Raw genomic sequence first — 18,659 nt, forward strand, 5'->3', positions numbered from 1 at the left:
TTATTTATTGAGAGAGGTCATTCTACAAAGTTAATTCAATCGTACGAATAAATCCATCGTTTCAATAAATGCAATTATTTTTGTTTATCTCTAGATTAACATCGTCTGATAGAGTCGGCGGGATTGCTCGTTTTTCTGTCGCCTCCCCGTCGACAGACACCGTGATTCATTGAAAGTCCATTATATACGCTTAATTAAAGCTCACATGCCCTCTGAAACGTTCAAATGACACAGACAAACATTAAGACATTCAACTTTACATCTCTCATTCTAATTTATTCATCATATTTTATCATTTTATTTACGTTTTTTCTCAGATTCCATTAATTAAATGTCATCTTTAATGAATTCTATTTCATTTTATTAAATCACATTGGCCACATCTTGATATTTACAATAATGTAATGTATCAATATTTATGAGGGTCGTATCTAACAACTAATAATGTTATAGGGGTCGTTATAATGACACGGGCCGTATTTCAGGGAAGTAACAGGGGCTTGGCGGTACACAGGGGCGGACCGCCAAATTATATGGAACAATTGTCACTAGGCAATTCGCAATTTCTACGTTCGTGTGTAAAAACGATTGAGGTTTGGAAGTACGGCAGTGAGCCTGTTTTATTGTCGTATAGCGAGTACGAATACATCAAACTGTCACTTGGCTCGGATGTCGCAAGCGAAAGATGTCTGCTTAAATCAGGAAGATGTATAGCAACGGCCATTTAAATTCTTCCTCCTTTTTCTCTTTGGAAATTGAATCCAAAATTGTGAAATAAACGGGTAGAAAACTACTCGGATAAACTATTTATAGTTTAATCGTGCGCTTTTTGGAGAACAGGTGTGCTGCGTTATTCAGCTTTATTCCACTCCAAGCTCGGAGGTGAAGTGGGTACTTGTCAGTTAAGCCCTTGAATCTGTTTAACCGTGAAAGAATGAGAAGCAAAATTTTGCTTTCAAGCGATATTAACGCACTTACACGGCCTCATAAAATCTTAAAACTCAGCATTAATTATTTTATTTGCAACAGTATCAAAACACGTATAATATAACACTTAACGATAAATATTCATACCAAGTCTATTCATTATAATACGTGAATCTATTAATAAGATATCTAATCTCAACAATTTTTATCGAAACTGATATCAAACCAATAAATACTTAAATGAGTCTTATGGAGAGACACGTGAAGGATTAATATTTGTAGAAAACATTTCTGTTATAGGTATTGGTATACATAATGAATATGCAATTTTTAAAAGGCCACATCTCACATTTAAAAGACATAGCACATGTGTCCTTTTTGAATACGGTCTACATCTCTTCGACTTCTCTAACACATAAAATTCACTCATTAGTTGAAAATTACTTCAAGTGTTATGATAGCGCTTTTCTCATTTAAAAGCATAGTCTTTAATTTCGCAATAAGTTTTATTTAATCGGTTGAGTAGAACAGGGGAGACCTTTCAAGTGGTCATAATTTCAGCCAACCGGCGACCGTAGCGTTTCATTCTCTTAGCGTATTCTCATTTCCCTATTCTAACTAATAGGTTTAATGTCACGCTACTTCAACGTTGCTCACGGACTTTCAACATTTACTTACACTTTAACGTGTAGTGTTGATAAACTAACACTTAGCTTTATGACTAAATAAGTTGATTACGAAGGTATCGGTATATTGTGCAATTGATTTGACGAATTGGTAAGTGCATTATGATGTCTAGAAGATAATATATTATGGAACAACATAATAAAAAAAGGCTATAACTAAGGATATTAACCCTTTATTATATTAACCCTTCCGGGGTCCACAAGTACTTGTATAATTTCAATAGACATCCAGGTTTAATTTGGACTGAGCTTTTCATTAGATACTATAATAAAAAATATCGATCCGTGCATATTTCGATGGCATAATAACCGGTACTTAAGATAAACATCAACAATATTTAAAACATCCCTTCAAAATGTAAAAAAATGCAGCCGTTCAGCTTTTTACAAGTATAAAATTCACCATTAATTCAGTTATTTGTTCGTGTAATAGTCGCCTAGGCCGTCTGCATCGAGCACCGTGCCTCGGCATCCGGTCGCGCCCTGTCTGATCCGCTAATGGCAAAGGGTTGCGACAATCGACCTTTTGTCGTACTGACTCCCAATGCTTGTAAACCATGACTCTATATCTTTTTGTACACTTGCTATTCAGCTGATTATTATTCCGGAACTCGATAAAGCTATTAAAGGAATGGTTATTGAGTAGGACATCTATGAGCGAAATGAATAATGTTAAGAACTGTTTCACTTAATAGATAAATGCTGGGCTGGCCACCTCATTAATTAGGTTGAAGAATATCTATGAATAAATCTGAGAGCTAACTTATATTGCCTGGAGGTGGAGCAGGTTAAGTTATTTTTATCGTAATGCATCTATAACCGACCGGTGTTATATTAGTTTGAACATTTCTTACTTTCTCTCTATTGTGAGGTTTTGGAGCTGTTCAATTTGCCTGAAGGCTCTGACCGCTGAACAGCTGTCACATAATAGAAAGTATGCATATAACATTTTGTTACACGATAACACACATAAGTATGCCTATTATGAACTTGTTTCATAATTGCATTTAATCAATCTAGTTCACGGAGTGTATTAAATTACATTTACGTCTGGGCATCGTAAAATGCACATAAAATGATTATATGCACGGTTTGTTATGCCGTTGAAAGATAGTTGGGCCAGCTGTACGTGCCTTGCCCTAAGGGACGGTCGACGACCAAGCCCTGAGTCCTGTTATGGCCGACATAATAATTTTATGCGTGCCAACAGCCACCGTTAATAAAATGAACTGTCAGTAAAGCTGACAGGGCTTCCGAAAGCTATTATCATTTTAGCAACTATTTTCAGATGCTTCTTACTTTTACTTGAACGAACCCAAGTATAAATCATTACCTTTAAAGTGCATTTAATATGATTTTTTATTAAAGAACCAAAAATAATGTATCCTTAAACGAATACGTTTCCTTAATTTCTTATTTCTTTACTGATTTATTAATTTGTCTGCTACATGTATACCCTTAATTTTCGGAATCGATATTTCTGGCGATGGATTCACTTTATTTGGCGCCTCCGGCTCCATGGTATATAAAAAGTTTGCCAAATCACGCGTCCGCCACATCAAAGCCAGTGTAACGACCTTGCCTCGTCCACCTATGACACGGAAGGACGTGCCAATTGCACGAGCTCAAAATGGCCGCTCATCGCATGTATTGCATTTTAAAACATAAAAACACGAATTTCAAACTTGTCTTTTAACTTTTCCTACATAAATTCAGTTTTTCTCGACATCTGTGCCAGTTCGTTTCTATCTGTAATTCAAATTAAGAAATGACTGAGTTGTAACTTGTGTGCCATGGCTGCAATCAAGTTAAACAAGTATTTTTTTAAAAGTACGGACAAAGCAAGGTCTGTGTTATGTCGGTAGAACGATTTGTTGATCTCATTTTGTCGTTTTTGCTTTACCTTCCACGCACGCTAAACTATAATCTATTCTAGTTAATTATACACCGCCATACACTATATATTTCGGCAGAAGTTACGTCGAAATGTAGATTTGTTGCGGGCGTTTGGCTAATGTGCTGTTAATTTATACGGTTGAGCACATAAATTCTTATTCAGTACAATGTGGATATTAAGGCGCTACATGGCTTTTTATGCTAAGTTTGTGAGAAGCTCTCCGGGGAAGTAACGTGACCTGATTGAAAGGCGACTGTATGTGTTTACTGTTTGTCAATCAATGAGAAAATGTTTACTAGCCCGTTCGTAGAACCGCAGCTTGTCAATGTGTCAACGGCAGACATCAGTGCGCTGTTTATTTAGTCTCCAATTTACTACCAGACTTGCTTACCTAGATTATCAGCTGTTGTCCAATAAATACTAAACAAATCTCTAAAGTACAACCACTTTTGTGATCGATTTGTATAAGCTGTTAGGCAAAAATGGTTTTATTGCCAAGCCAGTTTTTGATTTCCCATTGCTGTGCCGTAAAAAGTTACCGATGACGTAGTTTTAGGCAATTAAAGCTTATGTTTCAACTATAAGTCATTTGCTAGTCTGCCAAAGATAGCATTCATAATGCCTACTGAGACCATATTCGACTTTAGGCCTCCTTAAAATTTCCATATTATTATCTTTTCTCAAGCTTAAGAAAAAGAAGATTTATTTCAATTCAAGGTTTTTTAAAAATTCAACGTCTCTAGATACTGGCACAAAGGCAAGGCACGCGTGTAATTGAATGTGCCCACCGGGACCGTTCTCATGCAACATTCAACATTTTTCTATTGTACCAGTATCATTAACAACATAACATATTGCGAATTACACAAACCCGTTTTATATGCGTTTACGTATTGCCAACATTAACCCAGATTTTAGTTACAATAATCGTACTATGGCGGCAATCTGACGGCTAGAGGTGGAGTCTAGCCAAATACCTGTGATGTCTGGTTTTTGAGATAGATAGCTTAAAGTACATTCACAGTCTGGAATATGGACGACCGTACGTGCCTTTCAAATCATACCGAGATGTATCGATTCGGGTCTCGCTCTTTCCTGAGACAACTAAGCAAACGACAGCGGTATTTTACTGCCACGAAGCCGGAGGTCGTCAAATTTTAGTACAGACCTTAGTTATAGTTCATGATCATGTCTAGGTTTCTTCTATAACCCGTATTTAAATGGACGAATAAACATTGCTCATTTGTTTAAAGTGAAGTTTAAATTCTATAACTGTAAACAAAGACTGAAATAGCTTTCCCAAATGTTTTTAAATGTAAATATTTCTACAATAACTTAGTTGTTTGTGGTTCAGTAGCCTTTAAATAGTTATACCACAAAATACGTCGCTGTATTTAGATACTGGAAAGTTTATCACATCAAACGAATACGTTATTGAAATAGGAGTGAAAGTAAAGCCCCTTTAGGAACTCATAAAGATTATTTTCGATTTTACAACACCAATATGACGTTTGGCGTTCTATCTTCGGCAATTTATGGTCTGATGTTTGGATGCATCAAATAATAACAAATCATAATATAGATATCATAAAATGTTGATGGCACGAAATAAAAGCACTTTTACCTTCGCCAGTAAAAGAAATCCAATGGTTTCTCAACGAAAAAACGTGATGGCTACGTGCTCCGTTTCTTACATAGCGCAATCAGCCCTCCCTAGAATATCAAGTTAAGCAATAGCTTATTTGTATTTTAAACGTATACAAGAAAGTCGCTAAAGAGGAAATTGGACGAAGTTACATTTAATTTCGTCGATAGCTTCGCAACTCCGTGCACCTTCCTACATGTTGTAATGTATGTAATCATCTGCATAACGCTTGGCTAAGAGCTGTTTTATTCATGCGCGTTTTATTACTCATCTGTTTGCTTCGCTTTTTTTTGAAGTGTAACGCGAGGCAATGACTTTAGACCTTCGCCGTGGCCTTTCTAGCCTTGTTTAATTAATGGCCAGCAGGTCTGTATCGCCGGTAAAAATAAACCATGTGTTTAGTACGCGGCGGGTGCGCAGACAGCGCGTCGTCGACTTACATGTCTACCGTGACAAATTGAATAGTGAACACAATATTACATGGTGTTATACTGAAGTCAGTGTTTGAATAGTTCGCCTTGATGCCCCCCTAGTGAATCGCAGTACAATGAACCCTATTTCCCGTATCCCCTCTGGGCTACCCGTATCGATATTAAAGCTCGTATGTGTTGGATTACTTATAAACTTTTAACTGTTTTATTTTTGATGAACTTGAGGCCGATGTTTTTATTTCATTTACCGTGTCTGTGTTTTTTATAATACAGTATATTGCAATCTGCGTAATCTGCGCATGTCTCTGCAAAATATCCTCAGACATGTTCAGTCCTTGACCTAAATAGGCTTTTTTGCTATGTTTGCACAACTGCTGGTGACATTAGATATTCTACTTAGCCCAGATTTAAGAATAATGCAAACCAAAAGATTTATGTAGTCAATACAGTACTTTATTTTATTGCGTCAGTAATACTGAACAATGGAAATAAACATAAGCCGATTGCGGAACCAATCTTGAGCATCCACTTGTTGTTTTGATATGATTCAGATTGCACCTCTACTACCACTCACATACACTAGCACATTAAACGTGTGTTCTTGCTAAATCTGCAAGCGATAACATATCGAGAACAAGTATTTATTTATATTCTATACATCATGTTGCAGTGAGTGAGCATGTCAAGCTGTGTTATCGCCTGCGTTTCAAATACTTAAAATAAGTATGATGACATGATACTAGCTATATTGTATTCAAGTTCCACGAAGGAAATTTATCGATAATTAACTACACCGCAATTTATCACGTGCCTCGATTTAAAATAGTTCATGAGAAGATATTTTTTGTGAAACACTAGCATAATGTTTGATTGCAGATAGGTATGAATAGACGACGCGAGGCCGGCTGGAGGCCTCCGATTCATGAGAACTATTCATTGTAGCGCATAGTTGCGCTGCCAACACAATACCTCGATAGGTTTTGCTTGTTGTGCCTCGTTTCACCATTTTATATCGTGATACCTAGCTTTTTACTCCGTTCAGCAGCTTTTATGTAGTTGAATGCCTTGTACTAGTATAAAATGTAGTCGGACAAGTAATTTTACGGACGCGTACGCGAAAAGAAGCCATAAACTCGTGTCGCAGCCGTGAACCTTGTCATATTTGTGTACCTACATAATATTTATAATGATTCAGTTTATTTATTTATTAGTATTTTTTTCAATTAATATGTGGGTATTTTTGTTGGTGATGGGTATACAAGTAAGTTTGTAAACAATGGTTTTTTTTTCTGTTTCTGCTGCTCCCGTAAATGGCGTCATTTAGGGTGGTCACTGAAAACCAGCGCTGTGTTGTGGTTTGTCACAACCAGCATAATGCTGAGTGACCTCCCTGTTGGCACACAGGACGCTGCTTATTTAATATTAATATTATTGTGTTTTGATATGGTTTCTGTGTGTTCAATAAATACTATTTTTCTTTCTTTTCTTTATATAAAAACATATCACGTAGTGTATGTGAAATTTTCGCATTACAACACTTTTATGTAAATTGAAGAATGTACATTGTAGTAAGTTATATGCTACTAAGGTACAATAAATTGTCCATAAAACAGTTATCCTGCCATAACTAATATTTGAATGGACGCCACCCGGAACAATAGCAATAAGCTCCCGAGAGATTGCAGTAGTGCAGCCATGCCCAAGGGTCGCGGCGCACAATGGACGTCGACTGTCCACAATACCGCTGCAACGGACTGATTACTGCGCACTGCACTGATCACTTCTCTATCTAACATTAATTATTCTAACAAACCATTTGTTTTGTTACAGAACATGTGATTATCACCCGCCATGGAAGAAGAGAGCACAGCTTGCGCCGCCGAGGCAACTCCGCCGACGGCAGATGCACCTTCCGTTGAAAATGTTCCTACCATTGAAACAAAGTCCGAAGTAGACAGCCTCGCCAATAATATTGCACACATTAATATTAAAGACGATAGTGATAGTAGTAAGGATAATTGTGATATTAAAGTTGAAAGTGATAAGAAAGATGAAAGTGGTGTCGTTATAGAAATGGTGAACGGGGATTGTAAGAGTCCGCCGATTGAACCAGTCATTAAACCGCCTTTCATAGAGCACGAGCCATGTGAGACAAATGATGATGCGAGATCGTTAGGAGATCTCGACAGTTTGCCAGCTGGAGATGAGCTCGCATTGGGTGCCGCCGGCAGTGACAGTGGAGTAGAAGGTTGCGGTCGTGCACTAAGTAGTGGTGGTGGATCTCGGTCGTGTGCTTCCAGCGTGGTCTCATGCGGCTCTGGCTGCGGGTCTGAAAGCTCGTCTCTCGCCGGAGCACCACCACGCCCACGACGTCGCGTGAACGTCAACGTCAACGAACCAAAGCGAAGCTCACCCGTCGGCACATCCACCCCACGACCAGTGACCGCTCCACGCGGCCCTAATTTAGCCACAAGAGAACGTGCCAGAAGTAGGGAAAAGCCAACTCCTCCTGAAAAACCGCGTCCGCTTACACCGAAGCCTCGCATACGGCCAACCGCTGACCTGCCAAATCTCGTTCGTGAGAGTCCTGCTCTTCGTGCCAAACCTACTAAAACATCGACAGCTCGATGTCGAACGCCAAACTCACCGAGTGAGGAGAAGAGATGGCCTGCCAATGGACCTCGGCTGGCGACAGTTGCCGACGCGAATGCGACTAGGGTCGCCGCGGACAAGTACGCGACATTGCCGCGAAGGCGACGTGATGCAGATTCTGAAGGATCACCGCGACACGAAGGAACACCACCGTCATCACGACGTCCGACCGTCACCAGATCCGCCTCTTCGCGGTCCACCATCAAGACGAGAGTTCGTATCTATGCAGAAAAGACTTCACAGACAGTACTCATTGGAACAGACATCGAGTCGGCTCTTGCGGGGATTGTGCCAAATATTGAAAAGTGAGTGATTTTTATTAAATATACGAATCTTAAGAATTATAAGGAGGCATAGTGTCTTAAACTTGTCATATATTCCAGTCGCGTAGAAGTATCTCGGTGTCACCGCGGGGTGCAGGCGAGTGCACGGGACGCCGAGGCTGGCAGACTGGCCAGTGCGCTGGCGGCGGCGGCTGAGGAGCGGGAGCGGCGCCAACGTGCTGAGGCACAGCTGGCGGCCGAGCGCGCGGCCCGCCTTGCTGCCATCGCTGAACTCGACCGTAACTCACAAAGGCTGTTGGATCTTGCTGGCGCTGGTTAGTATAGCTTATTTTTATACCAAATTACATGTCATTTAAGTTTTATCTAAGACGAGCAATAGGGCTTAACTCACACATGATTATAATAATATAATAGGTGCCTACTTAAATACTGAGATCAGTCTTATTAGCAGTCCTTTTCTATACTTTTCTTTCAGTATTTTCTGCGTGGGCGACTAAAGAAAAATACGAAAACCCAGACCATTGTCGTTAATAATAACTATCACAAAATCTATAATAGGTTCTATATTTTCCAATGAATGAACGATAAAAATAGTTGCCAATAGCTCAACCGACTATAAATATTGACTCTGGAAATATAAACAGTAAACTCTATCTATAAAACGATGAACTACCAGTAACGACTGTTATTACGAGTGGAAATAGAACGTCGTGTTTATGACGAGCGAAATCCGACCTCATTCATTCACATTTGGTTCACACTGTTAGATCACAGTGGACATTCATACAGTATACTGTATACCAACTTCTGAATATAGCTATCAAGCACAAAATCTTGTTGATGGTTAAAAACGTGACAAACCTAGATTGCGTGGGATCTGCGTGCGTTGTACGAGTTTAGACCCGAATGAACACTCTGTATACACTGTGAACTGTTCTGAATTAATGGATTCATGATCTGCGCACATAAACGACTCCTGTAATAAGGTCACCCGGGGTCAACACCTAGCTAATTATAATCGTTTTTATTTTCTCATCGATTCCGGTACTGTACGTTAATCGATACGACCTCTTTATATGTCATGGTTGCGCAGATTTCACAAATGTATAATTACTGTATGAAAATAAACTAAAAGCAGTTCTCTGTTTACGCCTTTTAAAGGTCGACCGGACTTAATCGAGTATAAAGATAAATAATTTGGGTTTTGTTATCGATTGCTGCTATTATGATACGAATATTTTGTTATTGTCGGAAATGAGAGTGCATTGTGTTATCTACTTAACATTGAGGGATGTCGTGTTTGTTTACTTATTCTTTATTCCATTCTTGGACTAAATAAAATTGAAGCTGTCTGGCGCCGGCGCTGAATCTCTTGATATTATCCTGCTTACAAATATAAGATTCGGACTTAAATGCAACAAGTAAATAATTCCGATTTCGTATCTCTTGATTATATGAGAACTTACACTAGTGCTTTAAATGTGTATTAGCAAGTAGACACAGGCGAATGATCCTAGTTTTAACCGCGTATGCATACAAATGTAGAAATAATAATTGTAAATAAGTGCCGATCGCGTATTAAACGCCAGTATTGACCGCGATCTCGGCACCCTTGCGTTTATTCATTCATTTGCAGTCCGTCACGGTCCAACACTTGGGAGAAGCCCAACCGTTTACCGTGCTCTATGCAAAAGTTCAAGATCGCGTAAACCTTCGGAAGTATATGACGCATCATTCATCTACATTATGAATACTTACATTTATTTATTTTTGACCATTTCATATTTGAAGTCATTAATAATTAAGTGTGATTTTATCTGTAACTATCAATCATAAAAATAAACATTTCTCAATCACAAAGGTTCATCTCTTTACCATTTTGAAGCTGCTATTCTTGCTACCCTGAATTTGTAGTGTAGGTTCCGTTAAAAATCATTAAAGATAGTTATTTCTGTGGCTTGGACACGACAGCATTTCAATTCCTGACGTAAGTTTTATATCTCTTTTTTGTTCACCAGGCGCTGGCGCTGGTGCAGACGGTTGTCTCCGTGCACTAGAAGAACAGCTGAGGTCGGCAGGCGAGCTTGCCGCGAAGCAACGTGCCGAGATCGACGCACTTCGCGAACAGTGCAATAAGCTTCACGTTGTAAGTATATTGTAACTATAGGTTTATGGCATCGCGATCGGTGAGATTGAGTTTTAATTGACTATAGATATACCGTAAACATGAGTTTATGGATATGGAGAAAATTAACACCGACAAATTTACTAGATAGTTGGTAAGAATAGAAGACAAAGATAGAAAAATTGTGTTATTGTTTTTGGAAACTTTTCTTTACAGCAAGTAAATGCTATATAGGCATGTATAGATGTAGCGTAAAATTTTACTTGTACTTTCATTGTAACGTTATTAATCTATTGAACTTTTCATGACTGCCCGAATTGAATGAAATGAGTAATATGCTAATCTTCTATTAGGCAATAAGAATTAATATCACGTCGATAACGTGAAAATAATAGCGGAAATTAAAGCTTATTCAACTGATATACGATTATTGTGTTAACAAAAACATAACGTGATATAACACGTATAATTTCTCGTTTTTACTGCAATTTTATGTTCACAATGTTATAAAAATAGCTCATTGTTTAGATTTTAATTAATTGGTAAAAGTGTGAGAATTAACAGTAAAAAGCGCTGCAAAATATTTGATTGATGCTAGACACTGTTGGATGTATTCTTAGTGAGATTTTAATTAATTTAGCACCTCTTTTAATTTACCATATTTATAATGGATTTCCAGGCTATGTTTTTATAAAACAAATGAATTAACGTTGTTTGACTTCGAACCAAATCAGCTTCTGTTCCTTTTTATCAAATATCAAAAACACCTGTTAGTATAGAAATAAGAGATCGTAATGTATGCATTTTCGCTAGGATCTAATTATTACCTGGTATAACGTTTCAGACCGCAATATTGTTTTATTTCAACATTATTCAGAAAAAAGATAGCATGAACTAATTAGATGGACCTTATCTAAGTAGAAGTTTAATAATTTTTCGTTAATCCAATCACAGCCGCTAGCGTAGTGCATTTTCTAAATGCCGTTGTTTCTGGTGTGACCAGGAGGCGTGTAGTTGTCGCGAGGCGGCGCGGCTGGCGGAGGCCCGGCTGGGCGAGGCGGAGCGCGAGGCAGCCGAGATGCACGATTTCCTGGCGGCCGAGACCGGCGCGCTCAGCGACTCGCTGCGGGACGCCGAGGCTGAACTCGCCAGGGTCAACGCTGACCTGGAACGGAGGTGAGCTCCATAATACTAACTAAATTTTTCTCTTCTATTTTATATTGCACGGGAATAAACACGAACTCGCATTCGATTACGATCTTTAGATTTTTATCTTCTGCTTATACATAAATGCATTGATAAATACATAGGCTCACATGAGTGCATGACTTTCAGCGGATTCTTTTAGGTACAGAACTCCTATCTCTCTCAATCGATCGTATCCTTTAAAAGGCTCTAAGAGAGTTTACTTTCGGCACTCGTATTTATAATTTTATTATATATTGCCTGCCCTTTATTTACATTATGAATGTTACTGTCCGGCAGACGCGCGGAGTGTCGCCAGCTGGTCCGCATGTGCGAGCAGCGTCGCCAGGAGGCTCTGTCGGCCGCGGCCGCAGCGCGCGGGCGTGGCGCGGCGCGCGGCCTGCAGGCGCTGGACGCGCTGGCACAACGCCTGCACAAGCTCACGCGCGCCGTGCACCTCGCCTACCGCCTGCCCAGCGACGCGCTCGAGCCCACCGTCTACCACAACGACCTCTACAGGTACGCACTTACTTGCAATTTATCGTATCCGTTATCGTGACGTATACGGTCGTGTACGTGCACGTCAATTTGAGACACGTATACGCACGCATGTGGCTTTCATTCATGTGTATGACAACAAACATGTAATTAATTTTTCTTATTTATCACACTATTACATCTAATGCATTAGCCAACGTATTTAAATTACAATCATTATTCACGAATTTACATTGTTTGACATATGTAATACGTAATACCTCATAGTCAATCGCATAGTACCGCTTAGAACACAGAAATAATATAAAATATATTATTGTTATTGCAGTCGCAGTGACAGCGGCGAGGCGTTATCACCTGAAGAAGAAGCTACAGCTGGTGGTCTGCTCGCCACAGTAGCACGAGCGCTACGTTCAGCGCCGGCCGCGCCCGTCGCGCGGGACGACGAGCGCTCGCACGTGTCCGATGATAACGACAACTCCGCCGACCTGCTCGACTCCGAGACTGAACCTTGTCTTGTTACTGATCCCGGTAAGAACATTTTTGTAGAGTGTTATTATTTATATGACAACTAGCGGACCCGACAGACGTTGTCCTGTCTAATAAGCTAAAAATAATTAAAAAAACGTTGTCCAGCGGACAAAATTGTGAATCTAAACCATTCTCAGATCCCCTTGATTACACAAAAAAAATCATCAAAAGTCCAATCGTTTAAGAGAAGTTCAGTGACATACACACGTACAGAAGAATTATATATAAAAAGATTTTTAGAGCGAGTCTAAAGTAAAGCGATTTTTAGAGCGAGTCTGAAGTAAAACAGTCGTAGTAGAGTAGTATTTCTATTAGAGGTATAAATGTCAACGACAAACTGAAAAATTAAGAACGAACCCGTGTTAAATCAAGAGGCTTTGGTGCTATGAATGTACAACATTTTATTTAATTTTTAATTATTTTCAGAATGTGCGGAGGAGTGGTGGTCGGGTGCAGAGGGTGCCGGCGCTTGGAGCGGTGACGAACTCTCGCCCGAAAGAGATTTCTATGTTGAGGATAAAGGTTAGCTAAAATATGGACTATTATTTATTTTTAAAACAAAAGAGACCAAAATGTTGTTCACGTTTTTGGAATTTTCAATTTATAGTTTTTGTCTTTAACTTGGACGTGGTGAAGACTGAACTTCTTCCCCATCCGGAAGGTCACTTTTGCTTAGGGTGGCGGGATAGGAATTGGATTTTATTTGTTTATGTAATTTTTTACTGAACATACACGTTCCGTGACCTCCGTATCCGTATATCGTGCGTACACGCACGTATTCGTTAATGAAAATTATTTTGTAACAAGTTAGCGAATACATAAAGTTTAATTTTACCGTACGTGTGCAGACGGCGAGTCAGCATCAGCATCGGAGCGTGAGTCTCTCCGCACACTATCGGCGGCCATCGCGGCCCGCCAGCGCTCGGAGGCGGAGGCGGACGCGTGCGACGCGCTGGACAGCGAGCGCGGCGGGGTGCTGGCGCGCGCGCTGGCGCTGGACGCAAGGTTGTCGCGCCTGCTGCACGCGCTGCGCCTGGCCGCCGCCGTGGCCGCCGCGCGGGGCGACCCCGACTCCACCCGCCTCGCCGCCGCACTCAGGTATCAATAATACGCTTTTTGTTATTATTATATCCCGTTTGCTATGATTGTAACTTATACTCCCGTTGATCCTCAGTTATACACTTACTAAATAAACATCATGTCTTTAAATATAGTTGCAAGAAAATAAATAATTTAAAAAAAAATTAAATTCAAGCTACAACAGATAATCACCATCCTTGACGTTCAACGCACACTTTGCTGCTCCTAAATTTCTCTTTTTCATCCTCGTATTCATATATTATTCATATACACAAAAGTATAATATACAAAAGTATCCTTAAAAACCACGTAATTAACGACTGATTTTGCCCCCGAAACGATGCTATCAAACCCTCTATTCGCTAAACTCAATCATCATTGACATATCCCCTGTATCGCTATTTGCAGAGACAAAATAGATTTAACAGAAAAGAACGTAGCCGACGTGGTAGTGAAGAAGCTAGCGGAACTAGACGCCAGTAAGAACATGATGGAACAGTACAGGCAGTCTGTCGAAGTGAGTAACGCTTACATACACTTAGATTATTAATGATATTTGTCAAACAGAGATTTAGAATATCATAAAATAATTTACTATATCGGAAAAGCAAATCGAAAAAATACTGTCAAAATTTCACATTATTTAGTTGACTAATACGTTTGCAAAAATGGTGTAAAATTATACACTGAGTAATTTATATATTTACATAGTATAAATACTACAATTAAATTTCATATAATAATGCATAGTAAGTATTCCTTGTATAACGCCAGATAATTTTGTTTTACACTGATTTAAATGAAATGGGTAGTATAATATATTTCATTAGACTGACAATTAAATTGCATGTTTGTATGTATAAATGTTCTTAAAAAAATAGTCTTTAATCATCCATCAATTAATATAACTAATGGATAATATAAAATTATTGCCCCTCTCAGGCACTCTGATAAACAAGATATATTTTAAATCTCTGTTTGACAATCAAAATCTTTGAGTTTTTATTTTTGTTATAATGTTAGCATCCCAACAAATATTTCTCTATTCACACACAACATGAATGAAACTCGATATTTATCTATAATTTCTGTTAGTTCCGTTAACTGGTTTAATATGAAACAGGTATTTACACCATTCAGGCCCTGCTTGGTGATCTCGAGTCAAGAATAAAGTGCCAAGGTTATTTCACTATACTTATTTGAACATGCTCCTATCACCCAGCTTATAGGTGCACTATGCGTCGTATGTTCTCTCCGATAATATACAGATATATATGTATTTTATTTTACATTATTGCTATATAAATAATGATGTATACAAAAAAATATATGTAGCTTATTAAAGTCGATTAAAATTTTCAAAGAGAAATGCAATTTTCATAAGTTATTCAATTCGGGTCTGAATCATTAACTTTTCAATATAATTGTAAAAAGTGCTCGAGTATGTTTATCACAATAAAATTTCCGATTAGTATGAAATTATCGCATTATTTATTTAGCATTGCTGCATTTATTTCACTATATATTATTTGGTTTTGAACACAACACGCAATCTACTTTATAAACAGGAGAGAACGTATCGACATCATAAGCTTAAAACGCTACAGTTGTCGCGGTACCAAGCACTCTTTGTATATAGACACTGGCAGACCTGTATATAATTTAAACTATATATATAATTTTAGATATAGTATACTTATAAAGTTGATATAAAATGTGGGTAAGGGAAGTGATGATTGTATTCTGTGTATTGCTGTATTGTCATATATTGTATAAGATGTGTGTATTTTTGTATTGTGTGTGTAGTAAGGAGTATGTTTTGTTGTGTTGTAGACGCTCAAGAAGCAACTGGCACAGGCCGGTGATGAGGATGATTTAGAAGCCATTGAAGAGGTCAGTGTTGTTTATTTATTTATAGTAATATGTAGTTAATGGTTTGAGTCGGTTAATAAAGACAGTGTTTTTAAATAATTGTTTGTGGGCAATTGTGGGAGTGAGTTATTTTTTTGTGCACGCACATCTAAAGTACCGTTGCGTGCTAGGTGCACGGAACAACGGTCAGGCCAATACACACAGTGCCGCCGGGCGTGGGTTCCGGCACTATGTTTAGGAGCATTTAGGTCGTATCCGTGATGATCTGCTCGTGTCATATACTCTTAGTAATAGTGTATGTATGTGTGCTGCAGGAGCTGTGCAGCTGCAGCGAATCGGATCGTCGCGCGCTGTACGTGTCGCTGGACGCGGCGCTGGCAGCGCTGGGCGCCGCGCCCCCGCACTGGGCCAGGCTCGCAGCAGTACGCGCTCGCCTGGAGCGCCTCGCCTTTGCCCTGGCGGCTCCCCCCGCGCCGCCCGCACTCTCCCCGGCGGCGCCCGCCACGCCGCTGCAGGCCGCCGCGCCGCCGCTGCAGAGCACCGCGTAACATCACTCACACGCACATCTGTACATCACGGCGGTCGTTTACACCCCTGTGTTGAGCTACACTTTTAAATAATTGTAACATGATGATTTCGGGCGTCGTCTATTAAATTTTGAGAATAAGAAGGCTAAGCTGGGATCGTATGTCGTGCTAAACGAAACGATTAACTAAAAACAAAACAAATTGTAAGCAAAAGGCAAATACAATAATCGAGTAATACGAAAGTGAAGCGTAACTCGCTTTCTCCGACGATAGACTTCCATTTTCAATAATGTTACGTAATTTATAGTTAATGTATAAGATCGGAGCTGCGCATGAGCTACTTACTAATATGGAGCTTACGTTTGCCCTCCCGCGGAAGCACGTCGTCCGTCCTGCGTAGTCAATGCCGGGAAAGGCTAGGATAATAAGGACGATAGGAAACTTAGAGAATGTATTAAAAGTTGTAGGAAACCTGGTAGCACTGCCTCGTTATTACCGACTATGACCGTGAAACGCAAATGTTAAATCGACAAAATTCGATTTATATTCGGTCAGTGGTAACGCCCTCTAGTTGATTGGACTTAACTAACAAATTGTTAGATATTTAATACACTTCTGTGTTATCCTCCGAGGATATAAAACAGGTGTAATGTTATGTATTTGATATCATAGTAGAGTGGTCTAGTAGTGAAAACTCACGGCGGTCGAGTTTGTAAATGAGTGTTGAAAGATAGTGTTGTTCCGTGCATGTGTTGTACTCGTGTTCGATGGATCTCAATTCGTTAATAGCGGCGTAAGTCTTCAAAATTAATTCACAGCAATGCAATGATCGAGCCTTCGACCTTAGAACGATGTAGTGTCATAATATTTTGTTTCTTAGACTAAGCTAACATCTTCATTCCTAATTGCATTTAATGAATTGTCTAAACTCTTCAATCATTACTATAGTTATTGTAAAAATATTTGTAATTTAACTCTTTTTTTGATCAATAATATTTACTAATTATGTTAACGTATTTTCTGATATGCTGCACTGCAAGCGAGTTTATAATTGTAAACAAATCATCGCGTCCAAAATACTGATTGTCATCCATTTCTTGCTCCGTGACAGAAGTATTTAAGTGCCATTAGTGTTAGCTTCCTAGTATCGTAGTGCTGATCTTGGGTCTATACTGTTTTTATTTGCTTAAAGCCATTCACGCATTGCGTCTCACAAATTATATAGAATGTACTGTTTAAGTTTCCCACCTCTCGTAATAACATATGTTTATGAACTTTGCACGCATCATAGATATGCAGTCGATATTGTTAATTCCTACTTATTAAGTCAAGGCGTAGTGTCTGAATGGTACCTAACATAGCAGCATCACAGAATACACATTTCTTGTTAAAATGTACATAAAATGGATGGTACACAACTATATCACAATATTTATTTTTCTGATCTAGTCATAAACATTCGATATTTTAATTCGATTTACATTAAATAAATTATTATCAGAAATCTATTGTGTCCTATAAATTAAATAGACTAACTTCTATTTCTATCTATAAGATAAAATATATACTTAATTTTGTGTTGCCTTCCTTTAATTAATTTTAAATGTAGGTAACAATACCACAATTAAATAAGTGTAGTACAGTATGTATGTTTATGTACACGGTCTATATCAAATGAGAACGCGTTGCAACTTAGACAAAATTGTAACAAATGAGACTGATATTGTATTTACGTTGAACGAATCGTTGACGGTCGTGTTGAACATTGGTATTATGAGTGTTATCATATTGTTTTAGACAAATCATTTTTTGCGTAAATTCCTATTATAGCAGTGTTATAAAATTTGCAAAAGCTTATTGTAAATAGTACAAAGTCAGTTGAACGCTTCGTCCATCCATGTCGCTTGCTTGAGGTGCTAATGATGTGTGTAATCATAATCATTAGGTATACTTACAATTATATCGATACAGAATTTATTCCAATACCCAACTGCCCAAGTCAGTGGAACTATTCATAGGTGAACTTGAATTTATTTTGAAATAAATCGTGAAATTATGCGATGTAAATACATTAATGTATGTAAATAAAATATACAGAGCGTCAGACTGCAGTTTTATTGATAAAAACATGTAATACCACCCTTGGATACCCAATCAAATTATTAAACAAAATATGTAACAAATCATTACCATATTTTGTATGTATATACTCTGTAACGAAAGATATAAAATTTATGACAAATTACAACTTTACGAGTATTGTTTTGCCATTCGCTATACCATGGCATTGTCTTCTTGTCATGAATGAGAGCATATGTC

General features: G+C 38.6%; 1 protein-coding gene across 5 annotated transcripts in view; it reads left to right on the forward strand.

Annotated features, from left to right (window-relative positions):
- Positions 1–18,444, forward strand: part of corn (microtubule-binding protein cornetto) — a 44,542-nt gene extending 26,098 nt beyond the window's left edge. For 3 of the 5 annotated variants that reach the window (XM_076113751.1, XM_076113750.1, XM_076113752.1), the window contains exons 2-12: positions 7,417–8,543; positions 8,622–8,836; positions 10,541–10,668; positions 11,651–11,823; positions 12,133–12,351; positions 12,659–12,861; positions 13,288–13,383; positions 13,710–13,959; positions 14,350–14,458; positions 15,775–15,834; positions 16,128–18,444. In XM_076113751.1, the coding sequence (XP_075969866.1) occupies positions 7,438–8,543; positions 8,622–8,836; positions 10,541–10,668; positions 11,651–11,823; positions 12,133–12,351; positions 12,659–12,861; positions 13,288–13,383; positions 13,710–13,959; positions 14,350–14,458; positions 15,775–15,834; positions 16,128–16,361 (2,793 nt within the window). In that variant the 5' untranslated portion in view covers positions 7,417–7,437 and the 3' untranslated portion in view covers positions 16,362–18,444. Of the gene's footprint in view, positions 1–7,416; positions 8,544–8,621; positions 8,837–10,540; positions 10,669–11,650; positions 11,824–12,132; positions 12,352–12,658; positions 12,862–13,287; positions 13,384–13,709; positions 13,960–14,349; positions 14,459–15,064; positions 15,122–15,774; positions 15,835–16,127 lie in introns of all 5 variants that reach the window. The other 2 variants (XR_012959459.1, XM_076113753.1) reach the window with 2 other exon arrangements.
- The last annotated feature ends 215 nt before the right edge of the window (positions 18,445–18,659 follow it).

This window comes from Anticarsia gemmatalis, chromosome 4, assembly GCF_050436995.1.
Source record: "Anticarsia gemmatalis isolate Benzon Research Colony breed Stoneville strain chromosome 4, ilAntGemm2 primary, whole genome shotgun sequence".
Taxonomy (NCBI): domain Eukaryota; kingdom Metazoa; phylum Arthropoda; class Insecta; order Lepidoptera; family Erebidae; genus Anticarsia; species Anticarsia gemmatalis.